The following is an 18497-nucleotide window of genomic DNA, read 5'->3' on the forward strand; positions in this document are numbered from 1 at the left end:
CACCATCGACGCGTCATTATAACAAGCCACTTCACTCTCTTCTGTAAAATTCAAATTAAATCCATTTTTTTTTCTGTTAACAGAAATAAATTCGCAAGTATTAGATTATAAAAATAGAATGCAATTAGCAGTAGAAGACTAAAAGTTAATAGGTTTGCGAGCTTTAGCGTAAAAATATTCAATTAAACTATTGACTTTAAAAGATTGATGCGCTGGCGGCCAAGATATCAGAATAGCACATCAGAAAGACCTGTTGCTAATAGTTATATAGGAGGATAACCTTATTAATTATATTATTAAAAGAGAGTAAGCTTTTTAGCCTCTGATGAGGCAGGAAATATATGACTTTGTATAAGCGTTATCTGCCGTTAACGGGGGCATCTCGTATATCGGCAAGAACTGGGTTAATAGATTTATATTACGCCATAAGATAATAGAAATAAAGCTATTAAGAGTTATAGATGCTGCAAGGAAGTATTATATTACGGAGGAGATGCTTATAGAGTACTATAACGGTCTTAGCTATATTATTAAGTCTAAGAAGATCTTATGGTCTAATTCGTATAACGTAGACGAGACTAGGGTCTAACTAGGGGAAACTAACGGCAGGACTATAGCCAGGACTATTATAACTCCTAGTTTAGAGCATATAAAGTCAGATAATTCTACTTAGAGCTCAATATTAGAGTCTATATCAGCAGATAGTTATCGTCTTACCCTAATAGTCGTTTTTAAGGGAGAAAACCTCTAAGGATAGTAATTTCTAAGCGTTTTCCCTGATTAGAAATATATTGCAAATCCTACGGGTTAATCTAACGCCGATATCTTCCTTAAATGGTTTATAGAGGTATTTATACCTGAGACTACGCCGTTAGACCTGTCCTAATAGAGACTTTTAGTCTTAGACTAGCATAAGTTATATATAACAGCAGAATTAATAAAAAAGGCTTAGTTAAATAAGATTTGGCTCTCTTAGTTACCCTTATATTCTTCATATATTATATAGCCGCTTGATATTGCGGTATTTAGACTATTAAAACGGTACTATTGCTAATTAACCTGATTTTAGGCTTTATATAAAGCGATCTTACTATATTAGCAATAACTATTCCTAAAAGCTTATAAAAAGGCTTCCTAGAAAGCCCTAACTTAAAGGAATATAATAAGTGGCTTTTTAGCTACTAGTCTCTTCCTAATAAATATATAGAAGGCATTAAAGTCTTTAAAGCCTAAAGAGAAGAAATGCAAGTTATTTTAAGGGCCTATAACACTAAGGAAGGTGTAAGTCACTTCTAAGACCATGTGGGAAATGCCTTAAGGAAGTCATAATATTAAAAAACAGCTCCAAGAGGCTTAAAAAGACGGAAATCCGTTAATTCGCGACTTCAAATGTATCCTAAAGAAGGCAATGAAGTCTATCGATAACAAGAACAGTCAAATACAGCGCCTAGAAGAGGAAAAAGCCATTCTTAAAGCATCAGCAGCAGCAAAAGCTCCTATAGGTCGGGTCCCCGTTTAATTTAACCCTAACCAAGCTTTTCCTAAGATTAAACAGATTATTATAGCATGAGATTAAGCCGAAAGGAATGTCTTACATCAGATCAATGAAAACAGACAGAAACTACAGAAAAAAAAGCCGCTAAAAATATTAACGGTAGAGAGAGCATTCTTTAATTAGTATCTAAAATCCTAGCTTAATTGAATAAATACTTGTTGTTATATAATTGATTGTAGTTATCTATAGATCCCGATGTGAGGTTATCATAGGTGTGCGGGGACTAGGGGTGTACGGGGTGGTGGGGAACTACGTTAGTGTGCTTACACATCATGAAGTGTTCTTGGGATACTCATCCTCTTCCGCCAACAATTTTGCACGCGCTCCTGCAAGGCCGAAGCGCCAGTAGTGGCGCGAAAGATGCTTGGGGCCATTCAACTTTCAATCGGCATTCTTACGACCAGGCCCGAATGTCGTGTAAACTTGTTGTAGCCTCACGAACTAGGAGTATCGATATTTGTCAGTATAAATCGTAAGAAGGAAATAAAAGGGACAGTATGGCCTTTCAGGAGATTCTTAATCACCATAAGAGATAACTTCAACACTATTTAACTATATATCCACATTCATTCTCGATTAATCATGTCCAGCAAGCCAATTGTCCTGGTGACTGGTGCGAATGGCTATATTGCAGGGCCCGTCATCGAAGCTTTTCTAGAGGCGGGCTATGCTGTCCGTGGAACTGTTCGCTCAAAATCTTCGGCAGATCCCCTACTCAGGGCTTTGTCTTCATATGACAAAGATCTTGAAATTGTTGAAGTCCCAGACATTGTCGCATCAGGAGCCTTCGATGCTGCGGTCAAGGGTAAGTGTCTCTTCTATCTGTGATAAGTTGGATCTCACAATACCAGGTGTTCATGCTATCGCCCATCTTGCTGCTGGAGTGAGTCTCAGCTTTACAGACCCCGAACCTGTCCTTGAAGTCGCTATTCAGGGAACACTGGGTGTTCTCGAGTCTGCCATCACCGAGTCGTCCGTCAAATCGGTTGTGCTTATGTCCTCAATTGCCTCTATCATTAACGGCAGTAAAGAAGCACCTGCTAGATTTACAGAAGCAGATTGGAATGATGAAGCTTTGGCAGCTGTTAAGAAACTCGGAAAAGAGTCACCCAGCCCTTTGATCTATGCTGCGAGCAAGGTGGCAAGTGAGAGAGCCTTTTGGAAGTTCCGCGACGAAAGAAGCCCCTCTTTCACCATGACTGCTCTCAACCCAGTGTAAGCTATCCCCGGAGACACTGCCAATTCACTAAGCAAATCTAACGAGGTCGCCGAAGTTTTGTTATGGGACCGCAACCAGGCCTTGAGTCCATCTCAAAGATTGGTGGAACAACTGCCTTTATCTGGCAGATACTTTCGGGCCAAGATATCCCCAAGCCACTGACACCAAATCCTGGCTATGTTGATGTGCGTGATATTGCACGAGTTGCTGTCTTCAGCGTCGACCACCCCGACAAGGTAACCGGGGAGCGCTTCCTGTTGGCTTCAGGACTTGTCCCTCCCCAGGCTGCTGCAGACGTTCTTCGTAAAGCATATCCTGAGAGACAAGACATTATCAAGGCTGGAAATCCTGGGCAGGGATACTTTCCCGGCTACGAGTTTCCCGAGGAAAGATTTCTTGATGCTTCGAAGGCAGTCAAAGTAACAGGACAAGACTTTTATCCTGTCGAGCAGACAATTATTGACACGGCCAAGTCTCTCGAGAAGTTTTTGTAGGGTTTATATATGTTAAGATGTCCCTTAGGTAATATATATAATAAGACTTAGTATCTTTTAGCTGTTATTGTATAATTTCCCCTGAGCCACACATCCGGCGACTGCAGTAAGAAGAAGTCTTCACTTTACAACGTCCACATTAGACGTGTTTAAAAAAAGAAAAAGATGAACCTGCGTATCGCAGGTGGCTGGATCTCTCCCGCCGGGAATTGAACCCGGGTCTCAAGCGTGACAAGCTTGCATACTGACCACTATACTACGGAAGAATTCCGGGCGTTATCGCCCAGTGTAGAGAGGAGGGGGTTGTGGTCAGTACCAAACAATGGCTGTATATATAGTCTGAGCATAGGAATGCGGCTGCTTGAGAAATTGGAAGCGGTTTTATTCCGCGTCTTTGCAATGGTCATCTAAATCTTCTTTTGGAGCATTAAGTAATAACACAATAGGCCTTCTAGATAAGATTTTCCTATTTTATATTACCCGAAGTATAATCTGGTATAAAAATACCTATACAATTACGAAATCTGGTCGGAAAAGCGATGGAGACTTCTTAGCCGGACCCAGATGGTGATGCATTTCTCTATAGTTCATAGTGGCAACTCAGGGACGTTATGCATTGAACTCAATCGATAATGACCAGTAGGTAGTAATTCGCCTACAAGACCAACATTTTGGGTGATTTGAAAAGGTGATATGGTCTAGCTTGAGATGCTATAGATGATGGCAGGGTGAGATAATGAGGTCCAGTGCTAGTTGGCACTAATCAGATTTGCAAGAGGCACAATCTAGAGTCCTACCCGACGGCTTTTCAAGGGTTCACAGTAGTAATCACGCTATCAAACCAATGCTTAAGCCATTTCCCCTGGCTTATGCCTTCCGAGCCTCTCTTGGACCCAGGGGCCCTCGCAACAAGCTGCTGATGTTTGGTGTCTGATAATTTGATCTTGGTATACCGCTGATTGTATACCAGCAGTACCTCCTGTGTGCGTTCAAAAGCTTTCTATGATTGCATTTCTAGAACATTGTTCCTGGTTGTCAGATCAGCCACATCCAAAGTGGTGTATATTTCGGTCCTCCTAGCAGTGACTTGGCTGCACTCATCAGATCTGGGAACATCACAGGTCACATAGTCGCTACATGATCGACCTCATTGCCCAGATATCATCGGACGATCCTCAGCGGGAGAGCGGCCGTTGTGGGGCCGAGAGATTAGAGCAAACTCCCCTTGCTTTGCAACAAGTTATTGTTTGTTTAGTACGAGAAGCTTGACTTCTCTAGGAACGATTACATGTTCTGTCACGACGAACTCGTCGCTGAAGTCTCATTAAGCCATTGTACTTTAGTACCTGACTGCGGAAGCCTTCGTCTGTATCATATACAGAGGATCACCGTTCGTATGAACAGATTCTTCATGACAATGAGTTACAGTAGTTAATACGGAATCCCCTTCAACTTTTAATAAAGCAGCTCAACATTTAGCAAGGATGATGCCGCGACTCATGAACATGACTACCGTGGAAGCTGATTGGGCCAGCAACGGACTTCCTTTGCAGAACACGACGTCAGGAAGATCCCGGGGATTCACTTCGCTTGGACGTCAACCATTTTGCACTCCAATGCCAAGAATGTGCATCCAAAATGAGATATTGTGAGTTGCTAGCCTGTTACAGCCCTGTAGATTCATGGCGTCGGCTGTTGCAGCTAGACGCTTACGCTAGTTCCTGGTGATAGGCGTGGCTTGTCTCTAAGTTGTGAAGACTCAGCAACCTTGTCTTCAGCTGCATCTGCACTGGGATCGGCCAACCTCTCAGTGCTCCCCTATATTGGTTTTGTGATAAACAGCATCAGCTTCGTTGACAGAATTCGACGTTGTGTTTATTAGGTATTGTGACCTTATGTTAAAGTTCCATATAACAGAAACTGACAGGTATTCCTTACGCAAGATATTAAGCTCGTAGGGGTGGATGGATGTCTTGAATAGACAGGACATCGATTGACACTGTCCACAATAGAAATACATTCCCCGAATGCTAATAAGTATTTTAGAAGTTTGGGGAAATGATCTTCGACGGCGTTGGGGCCGTTGCAGCCTTCAGTGATGCTGTCAGTTGCTGAGCCTGGCGCCTGACTCGCATGCCGAATGCGTAGTGGAAGAATTACCTTGTTAGACTAAAAGAATTCGGTTCTTTCCATTGATAGGTCACTACCGAGCCCAATTTAGCCATGGGTGACGGCCACCACAAGAGACGTTCTGAGCATGCTCGTATTGGTACGAAAACTAACGGGCTCTTGTGGCTGAAACTTAAACAACCACCATCATAACGGCGCCTTCTTTTGGATCTTGACTAACAGGTGCATCATCCTCGTCTTTGTTACCGTGCACTATTTTGTCTCCCTGACCAGTGACCAGATACTATACCGCCTGTTAGTTGCAGCTATGGACAGTCCCTTGTCTCCCCAGGCATTTCCCGCCGACGGTTCATATAGATAGCTTCCCCGGCAGGCTACTGGCATGACTAGATCCTTATATGAATGCATTGGCGCGGGACCATGCTCTTTGGAATGATATAATTTGACTCTGAAGTCTCTGACATCAAACCCGGAGACGGAAAGGTTGATTGAGATACGACTTATATGGCCTTGTTCCCCGGCTTTCTGTCACTGCATTCCATCACGAAATCACAAGACGTGAGAGGACGCAGCTTAGCGCCTCGTTTACTACTACTGCTCTTCCACCCAATACAGCTGTCTGTCATTCTCTCTGAGGAGCTTGCGTCCAGCTTCTCGCTCATTTGGACGGATTTGGCGCAGCCTTGGCAATGTGAAAAGCGTTCATATATATGAAGAACAGCTTTGAGCTTCCAGGAACAGACGCTTCATCCTGAAACCTTCCACCAAATGCCACTACAATTGAAGAAGACTCGCAATTACAACTAGGGAGGACCGTCGTTTCGACAAGAAGAAGAAGAAGAAGAAGTAAAAGACTCATCGCAAAACCGTCATGGCGGGAGATGACTTGTCAGGGGCATTGCTCGCATCATCGATAACGGTCATTTCTCTTACTACGGCGTTTATTGGTGCTCGCTTATGGATCAGATCCAGCCTGAAGACGATTGGTACAGATGACTGTAAGGCCTGAGCGATTCGAAAAATTCAGCAATGACAGGACTGACAATTTAACAGACTTGATTACAGCAGCATGGGTAATATTTCTTAGATGACGAGACCATGTCTCGCGTACTTTTACAACACCACTAACATGGGATCGGTAGGCATTTTTGACAGGACTCTGTACATGCACAATTCTCTGTAAGTTTCGCGCACCCCAACTTAATATGATGGAGGGGACGGACTGACATGAAATAGCTGCGAAAGTGGGATTCGGGAAGCATATGAATGAAGTGTCGAACCAAGATCTTCAGAAATTCCTCAGAGCGAGTGGTTATTTCGCCCCAATCTTGATCCTTCTGCTAACCGCTCTTCATAGTATACGACAGGATGCTCCGCGACCTTTAGCATTGGTATCGGCTGTGCAAAATCGTCATTCGCCGTGCTATATCTTCGAATTAACCCTCAGCCTGTTCTTCGGATCCTTAATAAATGCCTTATTGTCTTCCTAGCAATGCAGGCTATAGAGGAAGCGCTCATTGTTATCCTTCAATGTCGGCCTGTTATGGCAGCTTATGTAGTACCCCGTCCAGCACACGCCAAGTGTCTTGATCTTCGTGTTCTCTGGTGGTGTACGGTGAGTCGCCAAAAAACATGTGCGAGAGCTTCGTGTATTAACGAATTCTCAACAGTTTGTATTCAACATGTGTACCGACTTGTTCCTCTTTATACAACCTATTCCTGCGATGTGGAGGTTGCATCTTCCTGTGGCAAAGAGGCTGGGCTTGATTGCCATGTTATCCCTTGGTTTATTGTAAGTTGGCACTCTCTTCTGTTGCAGCCTTAACTTACCACGAAAGGGTTTGCGTCACTTCGATTATCCGCATCATTTTTGTCACTCGAATTGGACCCGATGCTACTTGTAAGTCATGTGGAACAATTTCTTCACCGCTTCTAACAGTGTCTAGATGAATTCGCCGAGCCCATGATATGGTCCCAAGTTGAATTAGCCTCTCTCGTCGTATGTTCCACAATCCCATGTCTTCGCCAGGTCATTCAAAAGGTCCCCTGGCTCAACCATGCCTTGGGACTCTCGAGTGGCCGAAGAAGTTCGAATAAATACTATGGATGGAGCGGCTCCAAGAAGACAGGAGGATCTATCCCGCTCAAAAGCTACAACCAGAACCATAAGGATGGCTACCTACAGAGCAAGTCAAAAGGCAACACCGCATATGGATTGACGAGTCACGCTATTGGCGGTGCACATACCAAGAATGATAGCACGGAAGAAATTTTCCCATACAAAACCGACGGCAATGGTGCTATTTTGGTTACTCATGAGATGACTCGAGATGTCGAGTCACATACTTCCTCAGCAGCACCTTCGATAGCACATGTCGACGACTGCGAGATAGGAGATAATAAGGGGACATGAAAAGGGGACCGGGCTATCGATAGTTATTAAACTGTTAATGTTAGTAGGTGGTAGTGTCAAAATTATGTATTCATATAACTATTCATTTCAATATAAACACATAATAAGTCTATTGATTCGTTGGAAACCTGTTGTTCTCCTTAGAACCTGCTTGACTTATACTAGCACTGTCACATACACTGTACGCGGACTGTGTCACCACTTTCCCGCGGGGAAGTTACTCCTCTTATCAACACCAGCTTCAGCACACTCCGCGGAAAGTAATCTCCATCAACTTACACCGACATCTTCCATTTTGGCTACAAAATACCAAAATGCAACAGGGAACTTCCAATGAACGACCGTACAGGTCCCATCTTCGGCCGGCCTGTATTCCATGCCGAAAACGCAAGTCCCGCTGCCAGTCCGAGGCATCTTCCAGCTGCTGTCTCATGTGCAGGGCACACCGCACGGATTGCATCTTTCCCACGGAGCCTCGCTCAAGTTCTCAAACTCCTCGGCGTCGGAGACAAGCAAGGCTGTCGACAACTAGAAGTCCCCGTCAGATCAGCCTGGCACCTGGGCCCCCGGCAGTATCCGCCTCAGACAATTCTACTATCGAGCAGGCAGTTTCTGTTGTAGAATCAGCCTTGACTTCAGCGCCTAACAGTTCGTCGAGAAACACCACCTCTCATGAGCACCAAGTGTCCAACGTCTCTCCCACTGTGCCAAGAAGCACAGAATGGGCCCAACAAAACGCTCAATCGGAGGAGTCACCTTTGGCATTAGGCTCAAACGACGAGCAACCACATAATCTTCACATAGTTGGGCCAGCAGTCACTTCTGATAACCAGGTTTTGTCGGACTACCTATCTTCCATGCCCAGTGCCTCAAAAGGTTCACGGATTATCAGGCCAGCCATAGGCAATAGGTCTCGACCTGTGCTGTTTACTGCTGTACAGAAACGACCAGTTGGGTTGGATTCGAACCTCAGTTTCGCAGAGGAAAGATTGCAGCTTATAGAGAAGATATTGGAGCCTTTTACCAGTGATCTTCTCGACGTGTAAGTCTTTGACAGATTGGGGCTACAATTACTAATAACGCTCAGTTATTTTGACAAGGCTAATTCTTGCTTTCCTCTTCTTGACGAAGCACATTTCCGTAAGCAATATAGAGAGAACAAATCTGCCATATCGCCAGCGCTTCTCAGTGGACTCTACGCCCACTCGATAACCTTCTGGAATAGCTCTCCTATTCTTTCCCGTCATCGATGTCCTGACGGGCGCTTCATCTGGAATCTTGCGACTGAGGCAGCTTATTCTCAGATACATAGATCTCCTGGAATATCCACGATAGAAGCCTTGATTCTGAATATCAGTGGTCGCGAAGTGACTGCTCTGATAGGAAATGGCGTTTTGTTGGCGTCCTCAGTCGCTATGGCACATTCACTGGGTCTCAACCACAGCCCAATATCCTGGGAAATACCGCAGTCTGAGAAGAACCTAAGAATGAAGATATGGTGGGCTCTGCTGATTCACGATAAATGGTACGTTAACGCCACGCACAAAACCCCCCTTTGTAGCTCTAACGTGTAGACAGGTTGAGTCTTTCGCATGGAACCCCGCCGCTTATCTCTCCGACTCTAAACGATGTGCCCCAGCCTCTCATCGAAAACCTTTGTGGAGAGGGATCTTCTTCAGAGCAGGCCCTCAATGCTTCAGCGTACATCGCTCTAGTTGGCTTGACCGAGGTTCTGGACTTACACTTGAGACACGTCCATCAATTCAGCCTTTCAGACGAATCTACAGATACGACACATCTAGAATTGGTACTGAATAATTGGATAGAGACTCTAAGTGACGAGATCCGCCGGGTTGTCATTCGTGGAAACAACCTAAAAATTCCTGGTGCTGCCAACCTTCGCCTGTCATATCTGACAGTCAGACTCCTATTGCAGAGAATCGAACTTGAAGCTGAGAAGCGAGTTCGTGATACAGGGGATAGTCGCCTGCTAAACCGTTATATGCAAGCTCGGAGAACTGCAGAGGACATTCTCATCTTAACTCAGGAATTACAGCCCGAACATTTGGCTGATTGCTGGTTGCCAAGCAGCGCTTTTGCATTTTCGACAACCGTTAGCTTCCTTCTCCGATGCGCACTAGAGACAGAAAACTCAACAGCCGGATTGGTTCAAAGCAGCTCATTGAAGATAGCCTCGGACTTATTGTCGGCTCTTCGTGAACACAAAGAGAAGCATGCTTGGGATTTGGGTGATATCTGCTTGGCCCAACATGCGGACGTTGTTGAGAAGCTACGCGCCATGACACCGCCTGAAGACCCAAGTGCTGAAGAGGTTTTGAACTTTTCCAGCTTTGCCATGGCGGAGTCTTCTTACCTCGATCAGCTTTTCCCAAGTTTATGGGATCCTCTGCAGAATGTGTGGTGAACACAGCAATTCTTTTCCGCGGAAAACTTAACGGGGTTCATATCGGCCCAGCCGCATAAGCAAGCCTGTGCTCATTACTTACAGCTACTCTAAGTAAACCCAGTGATACTGTTTCTCGACTTTTTGGGAAGAACACTGTGCCTAAAATTGCGCATCGACACTGCAATGTGAATGCATAGGTCCCAACTTAGGATAGAGAACAGGGCCAATGTCCAACTAATCGACGCAACACTTCCTGTTTGTTTCACGAGAGTCTGAAAAATTAATGTTGAATGACTTCAAACATTACTGTATATACTCTTACTATAAGTACATATAACGAGAGACACCGTGGCGCTGTTGAACAATACAGCCCCTGAACATTGGTAATAGAACTAGACAATTGAAACCCGGCACACCAGTGATAGATTTCGCCATTAAATACAAGAGTAATGAACACCATTTAGGAAATATCAGCTCCCGTATTTCTATCAAAACCTCCCCTCCCACACCAAGCAAGGTTCTGTCTGGATTACGCAGCGACGGTAAAACTCGATACAAAGATAGGGGCTGGAGTTGACAGATAGTGCACTGGTGATAATCACATCATATCTGACAGTTCACTCAAACCATTCAACATCAAAAAGCGGGAGATTCATCGGAAAGTTACTTCAGGTATGTAGATGGTTATGGTTTCAACAAGAACTGAGATTGACAACTTGATGAGTGTGTCTATAGTGAGCCGAACGATAGCAAGAAGTTCATGAACGAGCAGTGATTTTTTTCTTTCTAATAAAATGCCTCGGACATGACACTTTCTAAAAGTGTATGAATGGTCCAGAATGCTGGCAGGTGGGTTCATGCCTCCTGAGTTGGATGATCGAACGTTCACCTCAAAACTCCACGACTCACTTGAGCCTGGAACATCCACGGGATCAGCCCGTACAATAACTAGAAATGAGTAATAGTTGTCTTTTGGCTTGGATCTAAGCATGTATCAGACCATCTCCTCGGGGCTGGTATTTCCTTTGAAGCTCTTACGGTCGGGATGCACAAACTTTGCCAACGAGCAATCCCAGCTCCAATCCTCTTCGTAGATACTCGCCTCAGCTCTAGCAACTCTTACTGCGAAAGAGTCGTCATCGTAGTCTGGAAAAGTATCATAATGTGTAAGCTCATAAATCTTTTTGATCGCAACCGCGATGGGAACGCCTTTGCAGAGCGACATCTCGCGACACTCTTCGCAATGCACATAGATGGGTAACTTCGGTTCGGCGCAACAAAGGCGTACGCAGCGTTGCTCCTGAATTAATCGAGCGCGCATAGTATCTTCGAGAGCGGCGCGGCCAGGGAGAAATCCTTCTCGATTTAGATGGTACACACACCAGTTCCGTTCTGCGCCTCTGAGAAAGGCTTCGATTTCGTCGTTTCCCATCTGGGACTCACAGGCTTCGCATACCTTATTCTCGCCATGTTTGGGGTAGAAGTTGCAGTGTGGGCACCGACTTTTAGGTCGGTCGCCAAAAATGTTAGGGGAGTCCATGACGATGGTTGTTTCGTGATCCATGAGTGCAACACTGCAGCTAGTGAGGTTTCTAGTTTGGAAAGTGACGTTAGTATCAGCTTTACAATATTTCAGTTTTGGCGATAAAGAGGCAACGTAAAACGTAAATGGCATTAACTAGAAAGTCTGGGTATATATAGTCGTAAATCATATCTTCCGCTGCAAGTGAACAAACGCATTACGCCTTGAAACCATGCGAGATAATGAACAGCCTCCTCTCCTCTTTGTCCTGCTAGAAAAAAGTGCGTAGACGTTGTGTTGTTGTTAGTGAACAAAGGAATAAAATGCAATGATCGTAGTAATCGTGCGCGGTAGTGGTCAAGCGCCAATCTGAGGTTATCGTTCTTCTTCGTATCTCTTTTCTCGTCATCTTTCGGGTCGTCATAACATCGTCTTTTCCGTGTCGGCATGCGCAAAGTGGTAGGGAGCGTATTTTGCGGAAGTGGTTGCTGATCGTATCGTTTTGAGTTGGTGGTTGACTTTAACTCGCTTAACAAGAGCCATAGTGATGACGCCCAAAACCATTAGAACTTCAATGACGAGAAGGCCGATGTAAACGATGTTGAGTATTTCTTGCTCGCGCAAGTAAGCAATAGTGGTCATGCTGCTGGGCAGCGGTGCGGAGCTGGGAACGAGAGGCATGGCAGGGTTCTGATCTCTTTGTTAGCGCTGAGTTGTCAAAGAGACTCCAGGAATTGAATTACCTTTACTTTTTCCCAACCTGCGAAATCAAAAACTTTTAAACAATATCTGTATACTACTCTCCTCCTCTGAGCGAGAACAGCCGATATTTGAAAGAGTGAAAAGGTGAGCACGAGAGCGGTGAAATCACCAACAGAGGTGAGGCCAACAAAACTGGGAATATGGGTTCTTTTTAGTTTGTTTCCTTGGCGCGAAACAATTGCCTATAGTGCGCTCCTTCCAAGGTTAGAAGTTGATAGTGACTGGGCTAGGGTTGCAAATTTCAATCAATGCGGTCTGGGGGAGGCGAGAACCGCTTTGACCGCCTGGAAGCCCGTGAAGGATCCCGTTTAAATACGAGAGGTGCGCCATGGAAAGCCCGTAATCAATACTTTAATGCAGTGAGATATACGAATATGACTGCAACATTGGTTGCAACGTTGGCTGTTTAGTGAGCGCCACGGGAACATCAAGTTTCCTCTGGTTCTTTGAGACTGCCCCTTCGTTCTGCTCACTTGAGAAGATGGGAACGAGTCTGTCTTTTCGTCTGAGCAAGGATGATGACGACCCTTGTCAATGGAGGCGATCGCCAAGTTGGCGTGTGACCCCCAACGCTTGTCTAAACGAAGCGGGAGAGTGGGCTGAAGGAGCAACTTTGCCATATGAGGAAGCGTTTAAAAGAGAGTGGCGAGGCATCACAGAAGGGGTTGTCGCGTGATAATGAGGTTGTTGATATATCTGATGCCAGGCAATGCTGGCCATAGTGGAACAGATATCATGGCATGATAATAGCATGAGCTTTTCCCCTGCGAACGAACCACTAGTTCGAGGTTCATAAACGAGGGTTGTTGCAAATTGATGAGGACGGAAATTGAAGTCGCATTGGAAAAATCCATCAGCGCTTGATGGACAGAGGTTGATGCGATGGGATGGAGACGGATGAGTTGGCGTTAAAATCCAGCAAAGGCGGTGTTGAAGAGCAGATGATTTAGCAATGGCAATTGAATTCAATGGTGTAAGTTGACTTTAATTGAGTATGATGAGTCGATAAACATGTATATTCATACCTTATCACACGTTAGTTGTCTTGAGCATTTTGATACGCGAACGGGAGATTAAATTAGGAACTCACGGTACCTAACCCACCGAACGGGAACTACTGTACAGAGAGAGTATTAGCGCCCAGATTAATGATGCTAAACCCAACACATGAAGCGTCTCCGAATGACACAGTTAAAGTTCCAAAAGCAGGAACAGAGGTAAACGCCTCAGAATGAAGGCGGTGATATTTAATTCTCCATTACGCGTATCAAGACGCGTAAACAGTAAATCTCGTGGTGTTGTTTGTATGGCTTATGAGCATAATGTTGAGAGGGTACCGAATAAGCCTCGATGATCATATGCAAAGACGATCAGATCAAAAAAGAAAAGGGGTCCTTCACATGTGAAAGAAGGAAAGCAAAAAATCATTCTTCTGCAACTTGATTTGATCTGAGATTGTCTCATCACCTCGCCACAAGAGACGACGCAAGGGCAGCCAGAGTGACAGCTTCTAGTTTGTTCTCCAAGAGATCAATCTCAACAATTCATGGTGCTGCTAGAAGGTACTTATCACACCACGTATACTGTGCGCGAGGTCATGTAACTTTCATCAAGTATATCATGCCATCACACATGGCACCCGTCGATGACGTCGCTCTCTGCCCCGCAGTGAGTTAAGCGTCTGAGCTCGAGGGAATGAGGGAGCCGCCTCCACACAAGCTCCTGCTCACACTGCCACTGCCTCGTTGCCTCGTCACGATCTATCACGGTGTCGTCATTCCTGCTTTCTATTTGCCTTGACTCTTTAAAAACACTTGCCTGCCCTTTGCTACCTTCAAACTTCAACACAACAAGCTTGATACCCCTCATTAACCACACCAAACCACAAACACAACCACACATTCATCATGTCTGCCAACTCTACTATCAACGTCAAGAACATCGCTTCGTCCACTAGCGACAGCGAGATCAAGGACTTCTTCAGCTTCTGGTAAGCTCTCCTCGCTTTCACTTTCCGTGCTTCACAGCTAACGTCCTCCAGTGGTAAGATCGCTGATCTCAAGGTCACCCAAGAGGGCGAGACCAAGTCCGCTGAGGTTATCTTCGAGAAGGAGACTGCCAAGAAGACTGCTCTTCTCCTCAACAACACCCAACTCGGTCCCAACCATCTTGAGGTCACCAGCGCTGGTGCTGACGGCGAAGACGATGTCCACCAAGCCACCAAGAACGCTGACCGCGACTCCGATGAGATCACCCAAGAGGAGAAGCCCCGCGCCCGCATCCTGGCCGAGTACCTTGCCCACGGTTATGTCGTAGGCGACGCCGCCATCCAGCGTGCCCTCGACCTCGATGCCGCTCACAACGTCTCCAACCGCTTCTTCTCTACCCTCCAGGGTCTCGACCAGAAGTACCACGCTACCGACCGAGCCAAGGCCACCGATGAGAGCTATGGTATCACCCAGCGCGCCAACAGCCTCTGGCTCGGCCTCAGCTCTTACTTTGAGAAGGCCTCCAACACACCCACCGGCAAGAAGATTGCTGAGTTCTACACTGAGGGCAGCCGACAAGTCCAGGAGGTGCACGCTGAGGCTCGTCGCCTTGCTGATCTCAAGAAGGAGGAGCACGGTGGAAGCGCCTACAAGGCTGCGGGTCTCGAGAAGGTCTTCGGCAAGGAGAAGACTTCCGGTGCCGCCGCTCCCGAGGCTGGTCAGGGCAGTCTTGGAACATCAGTTCCTGCCGCCTCTGCCGACAACGTTCCCAATGTGAGCGCTCCTGAGGGTGGTGAGAAGCACTAAGCTATCAAAATTAGGGAGATGTGAAGTAATGAGGAAGCAATGGGGTATTTCTTGAGCTCTGATGAGACATTCATATGACGGCTTGTTGCAGCCTGTTAGTTAACGAATTGTTACGACTTTTACGCATGTCACAATCAATAAATTCGAGATGAATTCTACCGTTTACTTTTGATCGTGAGTAGTAATCTCGCAAGTAGGATGAAAGGCTACAGCTTAAGAACGATGACATGTGAAAGTGGCAATTTTGTGATTCATAAAACGTCTAACGATGTCTCTACTTCATTCACAAGTAACTTATAGGCATTATGCATTCACAGACATGTTCAATGGAGATGAGGACAGTAATTTAAATGAAGCGACTATTTCAGTCGTGGTTTATTAGTTCTATGCATTCCCTTGTCCATCAATTCATAACCATCGTGGTATCGTTTGTTCTATTCCCATGTTAGAACTGTTCCATCGAGCTTATTCTTTTGGCTTGACTGACTATTTCTTCTCAGTCTTGGAGAACTTCTCATCCACAATATCGTCGGTGAGACCCTTGGGGTTCGATGAGAGGTTCTGCAGATAGTTAGCATCATGTTCGAAAAGTGGAATTGGCGGTTTTCTTGCCTCAAGCTGTCTCTTAGGGTCCTTGTCATCAGTCTTGTTGATGCCGTGGCCAGAGGCAGGAGGATCCTGCTGCTGGCGACCGCTCTGCTGCTCAGGAGCTGGTGATTGACGTCCCTCAGGCATGATTGCTGTGATTTTTGGTATGTGAAGAGGTTCGGGATTGAGTTATTGTTGACGAGTTATTTGAATGTGGAATGGTCTCAGATGAGGAAGAGTGAGAGGTTAAGTACGAAAAGTGGAAAACAATGATTGCAAGTTGACGTCGAAGGTGGGATTCTATGCCGTCATAGGGGGATTACATCATGGGCAGGAGGGAGATCGAGATGGTGTTTTTTTGATGGAGTAACGATGCGAGCCAATGATTTACAGAAAGAGGGTCGAGATACGGGCCGTTTGTGGTTTTGATTCAGGAACAGTGAGAAGCTGCTGATAAGTTGCTCTCAGTAAGTGTGAAGCTGTCAGAGCTTGTTGGTGATTTGAAGCTCCCCCACTTTCTTGTATTGGGAGTTTCTGGGGTTTATTACGCTTACTATGAGGTTGGTTAATGGTGACAGATATTGACAAGAATCACTCAGAGGTTGATAATCATCCATCAGTTCAGATATTCTTTAATTGTTCATTTCACTGCGTCTGTTAACTCATGGTTGGAATACTCATGGAAGCTTGTTAGATCAAGCTTCAAGCTTGTAGGTATTAATGCTGCTAGCCTCACTGGATCGCGATTTAAAAAACAGTGCTTAGCCAACTCGTCACCAACAACACGATGGGCAATTGTTCGATCTAATAAAACTGGTTTAGTAACCCAGCTAACTGCTACCACGAGTTTAGTAGAAAGCGATGGAGCCTGAAATGAAAGTGTTGTTATCTTCTCCAGGGTAGGCAGCATCCATTTATCAAACATCCTTCATACCACAGTTTCAAGACCCCGCCATCCCAGCCAGTCGGAATCTTTCAGGGACTTCTAGGGAGCATCCAGTGTTTTAGCGTCCACCACACCGGTGCAAATGGGCCCATGCTAGTGACCGGCCCGCTGGACCCCGCTCGCCCCGTCGGTGACGGTGACGGTCATGAACAACGCGCCAAAGCTTCACCTCAACATTCAACTACGCGTTACTTTTCCCTTTTCACAAAGCTTAGAAAACGACCAACTTTCCATACCAAATAAGGACCTCATGACCGGCATGCCGGATTTAAACTCAGTCCCTCCCTCTCCACATACTCTTGCGGCCTCTCGTCGCCAGTCTTCAACACAGATGGCTACTCCGCCAGCCCCAGCTTCGCCATCTCTCAACATCCTCCCTTCCAACCAGAATACGGTGAACCCGTCGCATTCGCCTTCTCTTCCATCGCCCGTGTTAAATGCTTCGCAACCGACTTATAATGCTCCGTCAAATGTTCTAGCTGAGCCTGGTGTTGGTCCGGGACCTGGACCGATAAGACATCCTCGTCCGTTGACCGCCGCCGAGCTTCATCTCCAGCTTGAAAAAGAGCAAGAGGCTGTTGTGAGTACAAGATGTAAACCATGATTTGGCAGCTATATCTAATATCTTTAGGTTAACCGACTGACCCGTGAACTTTCCCTCCTTCGAGCTGCCCAGAACGCTTCCGTCGTTTCCAACACCTCCTCTACCTCTGCCGGCAACTCAACCCACGATGTACCCGAACAGTCTCTCCTTTCAGGCTCAGGTTTCTCAATCCCCACGGCTCGACATCATCGGACATCCTCGACCACGTCTCAGAGCTTTGGAAACCAACAGTTGTCGTCGTCCTACGAAGCACGAATCCATGCCCCTCGTCCATCCCAGGCTACCCCTCTCTCACGGCAGGATAGTACCGCCTCTCGAAGGAGCCTAACAAGTTCTCCCGGACCGCAGCACAGCAGTCTCGATCCATCCAACTATTTCCAGCACCAGAGAATCCCCCCGCCTACGTCGATCCCACCGAGTTCAGTTGGTGCAACCCCTGGAAGTATGAGCGAGCAATTAAGCCCCGGGTTGATGCCTGCGACCATGCGTTACGAGGAGACAGCATATTATAGAAACGAACTTGAGACTGCCAAGAAAGAGAATGATGCTCTCAAGCGAAAGATTAGGGAATTAGAGAGACAGGTCCGCCAACGAAGAGCCAGTGATGCAAGCCGTCCCAGAAGTGGAAGCGCAAGCACCAGTGCCAGCGTGAGCGTTACCCCTGCTGGAGGAGCCAGCATAGCAGGCCCTCGAGAGGGATTGCCCATTAGACCAGGCGGTGAGCGGGAACGAGGCATGACGACACAGAGTATTGCTAGTGTAGCCAGTGTCGGTGTTGGTGTACCCGAGGAGGAACTCAAGGTTGGAGAGAGTGCTGCTAGTGCTGGAGTTGCACAGGGCCAGTAATGACCCGACACGATACTCACGAGGCACTCCGCTTCTATCAACTTATATAAATGCAAGGCCAAATGGCCATGAAATCACGATTAGAAATTGGCGTTGGATGCGGTTAGAGTTATGCCAATAGCGTAATATGCTATTCGAATCAAAATGTGTCGCTTTTCTATACTGAAACCATGAACATCAGTTCAACTCACTAATCTATCCCTTTGTTTTCCAGCT

At 46.0% G+C, this 18497-nt stretch overlaps 8 protein-coding genes and 1 non-coding gene across 12 annotated transcripts; 5 read left to right on the forward strand and 4 right to left on the reverse strand.

Annotated features, from left to right (window-relative positions):
* Positions 1-1876: 1876 nt before the first annotated feature.
* FOIG_13006 (uncharacterized protein) lies at positions 1877-3360 on the forward strand. The gene is made up of 3 exons (XM_031214038.1): positions 1877-2360; positions 2407-2770; positions 2830-3360. Exons 1-3 carry the CDS (start codon positions 2138-2140, stop codon positions 3266-3268), a joined length of 1026 nt encoding a protein of 341 aa, XP_031056186.1. The 5' UTR covers positions 1877-2137; the 3' UTR covers positions 3269-3360.
* Positions 3361-3462: 102 nt separating this feature from the next.
* On the reverse strand, positions 3463-3534 carry FOIG_13007. Its single transcript has one exon. It is a non-coding gene; the product is annotated as a tRNA-Asp (tRNA).
* A 2993-nt stretch (positions 3535-6527) lies between these two features.
* On the forward strand, positions 6528-7865 carry FOIG_13008 (uncharacterized protein; the record flags this gene model as incomplete). Its single annotated transcript, XM_031214039.1, has 5 exons — positions 6528-6536; positions 6756-7013; positions 7069-7190; positions 7237-7298; positions 7345-7865. 5 exons carry the CDS (start codon positions 6528-6530, stop codon positions 7809-7811), a joined length of 918 nt encoding a protein of 305 aa, XP_031056187.1. The 3' UTR covers positions 7812-7865.
* Positions 7866-8053: 188 nt separating this feature from the next.
* FOIG_13009 (uncharacterized protein) lies at positions 8054-10628 on the forward strand. Its single transcript, XM_031214040.1, has 3 exons — positions 8054-8853; positions 8899-9336; positions 9390-10628. Exons 1-3 carry the CDS (start codon positions 8126-8128, stop codon positions 10234-10236), a joined length of 2013 nt encoding a protein of 670 aa, XP_031056188.1. The 5' UTR covers positions 8054-8125; the 3' UTR covers positions 10237-10628.
* Positions 10629-10863: 235 nt separating this feature from the next.
* Positions 10864-11846, reverse strand: FOIG_13010 (uncharacterized protein). Its single transcript, XM_031214041.1, has one exon. It carries the CDS (start codon positions 11780-11782, stop codon positions 11213-11215), a length of 570 nt encoding a protein of 189 aa, XP_031056189.1. The 5' UTR covers positions 11783-11846; the 3' UTR covers positions 10864-11212.
* Positions 11847-12549: 703 nt separating this feature from the next.
* On the reverse strand, positions 12550-13982 carry FOIG_13011 (uncharacterized protein). The gene is made up of 2 exons (XM_031214042.1): positions 13598-13982; positions 12550-13527 (listed from the first exon to the last, which is right to left on the reverse strand). The coding sequence occupies exon 2, from the start codon at positions 13120-13122 to the stop codon at positions 12811-12813; it is 312 nt and encodes a 103-aa protein (XP_031056190.1). The 5' UTR covers positions 13123-13527; positions 13598-13982; the 3' UTR covers positions 12550-12810.
* Positions 12870-16573, forward strand: FOIG_13012 (uncharacterized protein). Of its 2 annotated transcripts, XM_031214044.1 has the most exons (3): positions 12870-14492; positions 14544-15741; positions 15798-16538. In XM_031214044.1, exons 1-2 carry the CDS (start codon positions 14410-14412, stop codon positions 15295-15297), a joined length of 837 nt encoding a protein of 278 aa, XP_031056192.1. In that variant the 5' UTR covers positions 12870-14409; the 3' UTR covers positions 15298-15741; positions 15798-16538. The 2 variants fall into 2 exon arrangements, with proteins under 2 accessions (XP_031056192.1, XP_031056191.1); XM_031214043.1 differs by having other exon boundaries at positions 14544-16573.
* FOIG_13013 (uncharacterized protein) lies at positions 15511-16538 on the reverse strand. 3 transcript variants are annotated; one of them, XM_031214047.1, is made up of 3 exons: positions 15910-16445; positions 15785-15858; positions 15605-15731 (listed from the first exon to the last, which is right to left on the reverse strand). In XM_031214047.1, coding segments are annotated over exons 1-3 (198 nt in total). In that variant the 5' UTR covers positions 16033-16445; the 3' UTR covers positions 15605-15730. The 3 variants fall into 3 exon arrangements, with proteins under 3 accessions (XP_031056194.1, XP_031056193.1, XP_031056195.1); XM_031214046.1 differs by having other exon boundaries at positions 15511-15858; positions 15910-16538; XM_031214045.1 differs by having other exon boundaries at positions 15511-15731; positions 15785-16538.
* A 405-nt stretch (positions 16574-16978) lies between the features above and the next one.
* FOIG_13014 (uncharacterized protein) lies at positions 16979-18495 on the forward strand. The gene is made up of 2 exons (XM_031214048.1): positions 16979-17411; positions 17463-18495. The coding sequence occupies exons 1-2, from the start codon at positions 17082-17084 to the stop codon at positions 18279-18281; spliced, it is 1149 nt and encodes a 382-aa protein (XP_031056196.1). The 5' UTR covers positions 16979-17081; the 3' UTR covers positions 18282-18495.
* Positions 18496-18497: the final 2 nt, after the last annotated feature.

The sequence above is a fragment of the Fusarium odoratissimum genome (assembly GCF_000260195.1).
Source record: "Fusarium odoratissimum NRRL 54006 unplaced genomic scaffold supercont1.30, whole genome shotgun sequence".
Classification (NCBI taxonomy): domain Eukaryota; kingdom Fungi; phylum Ascomycota; class Sordariomycetes; order Hypocreales; family Nectriaceae; genus Fusarium; species Fusarium odoratissimum.

What these genes read in the sequence shown, in the direction of transcription:
- FOIG_13010 (XM_031214041.1), bottom strand. Translation starts at nt 11,782, where the DNA reads ATGGATCACGAAACAACCATCGTCATGGACTCCCCTAACATTTTTGGC.
- FOIG_13013 (XM_031214045.1), bottom strand. Translation starts at nt 16,032, where the DNA reads ATGCCTGAGGGACGTCAATCACCAGCTCCTGAGCAGCAGAGCGGTCGC.
- FOIG_13009 (XM_031214040.1), top strand. Translation starts at nt 8,126, where the DNA reads ATGCAACAGGGAACTTCCAATGAACGACCGTACAGGTCCCATCTTCGG. An exon ending in ACCAGTGATCTTCTCGACGT is followed by an intron (nt 8,854 to 8,898) that starts GTAAGTCTTTGA and finishes AATAACGCTCAG; the next exon opens with TTATTTTGACAAGGCTAATT. An exon ending in CTGCTGATTCACGATAAATG is followed by an intron (nt 9,337 to 9,389) that starts GTACGTTAACGC and finishes ACGTGTAGACAG; the next exon opens with GTTGAGTCTTTCGCATGGAA.
- FOIG_13011 (XM_031214042.1), bottom strand. Translation starts at nt 13,122, where the DNA reads ATGGCAAAGTTGCTCCTTCAGCCCACTCTCCCGCTTCGTTTAGACAAG.
- FOIG_13006 (XM_031214038.1), top strand. Translation starts at nt 2,138, where the DNA reads ATGTCCAGCAAGCCAATTGTCCTGGTGACTGGTGCGAATGGCTATATT. An exon ending in CTTCGATGCTGCGGTCAAGG is followed by an intron (nt 2,361 to 2,406) that starts GTAAGTGTCTCT and finishes TCACAATACCAG; the next exon opens with GTGTTCATGCTATCGCCCAT. An exon ending in ATGACTGCTCTCAACCCAGT is followed by an intron (nt 2,771 to 2,829) that starts GTAAGCTATCCC and finishes AGGTCGCCGAAG; the next exon opens with TTTTGTTATGGGACCGCAAC.
- FOIG_13014 (XM_031214048.1), top strand. Translation starts at nt 17,082, where the DNA reads ATGACCGGCATGCCGGATTTAAACTCAGTCCCTCCCTCTCCACATACT. An exon ending in AAAAAGAGCAAGAGGCTGTT is followed by an intron (nt 17,412 to 17,462) that starts GTGAGTACAAGA and finishes TAATATCTTTAG; the next exon opens with GTTAACCGACTGACCCGTGA.
- FOIG_13012 (XM_031214043.1), top strand. Translation starts at nt 14,410, where the DNA reads ATGTCTGCCAACTCTACTATCAACGTCAAGAACATCGCTTCGTCCACT. An exon ending in AAGGACTTCTTCAGCTTCTG is followed by an intron (nt 14,493 to 14,543) that starts GTAAGCTCTCCT and finishes AACGTCCTCCAG; the next exon opens with TGGTAAGATCGCTGATCTCA.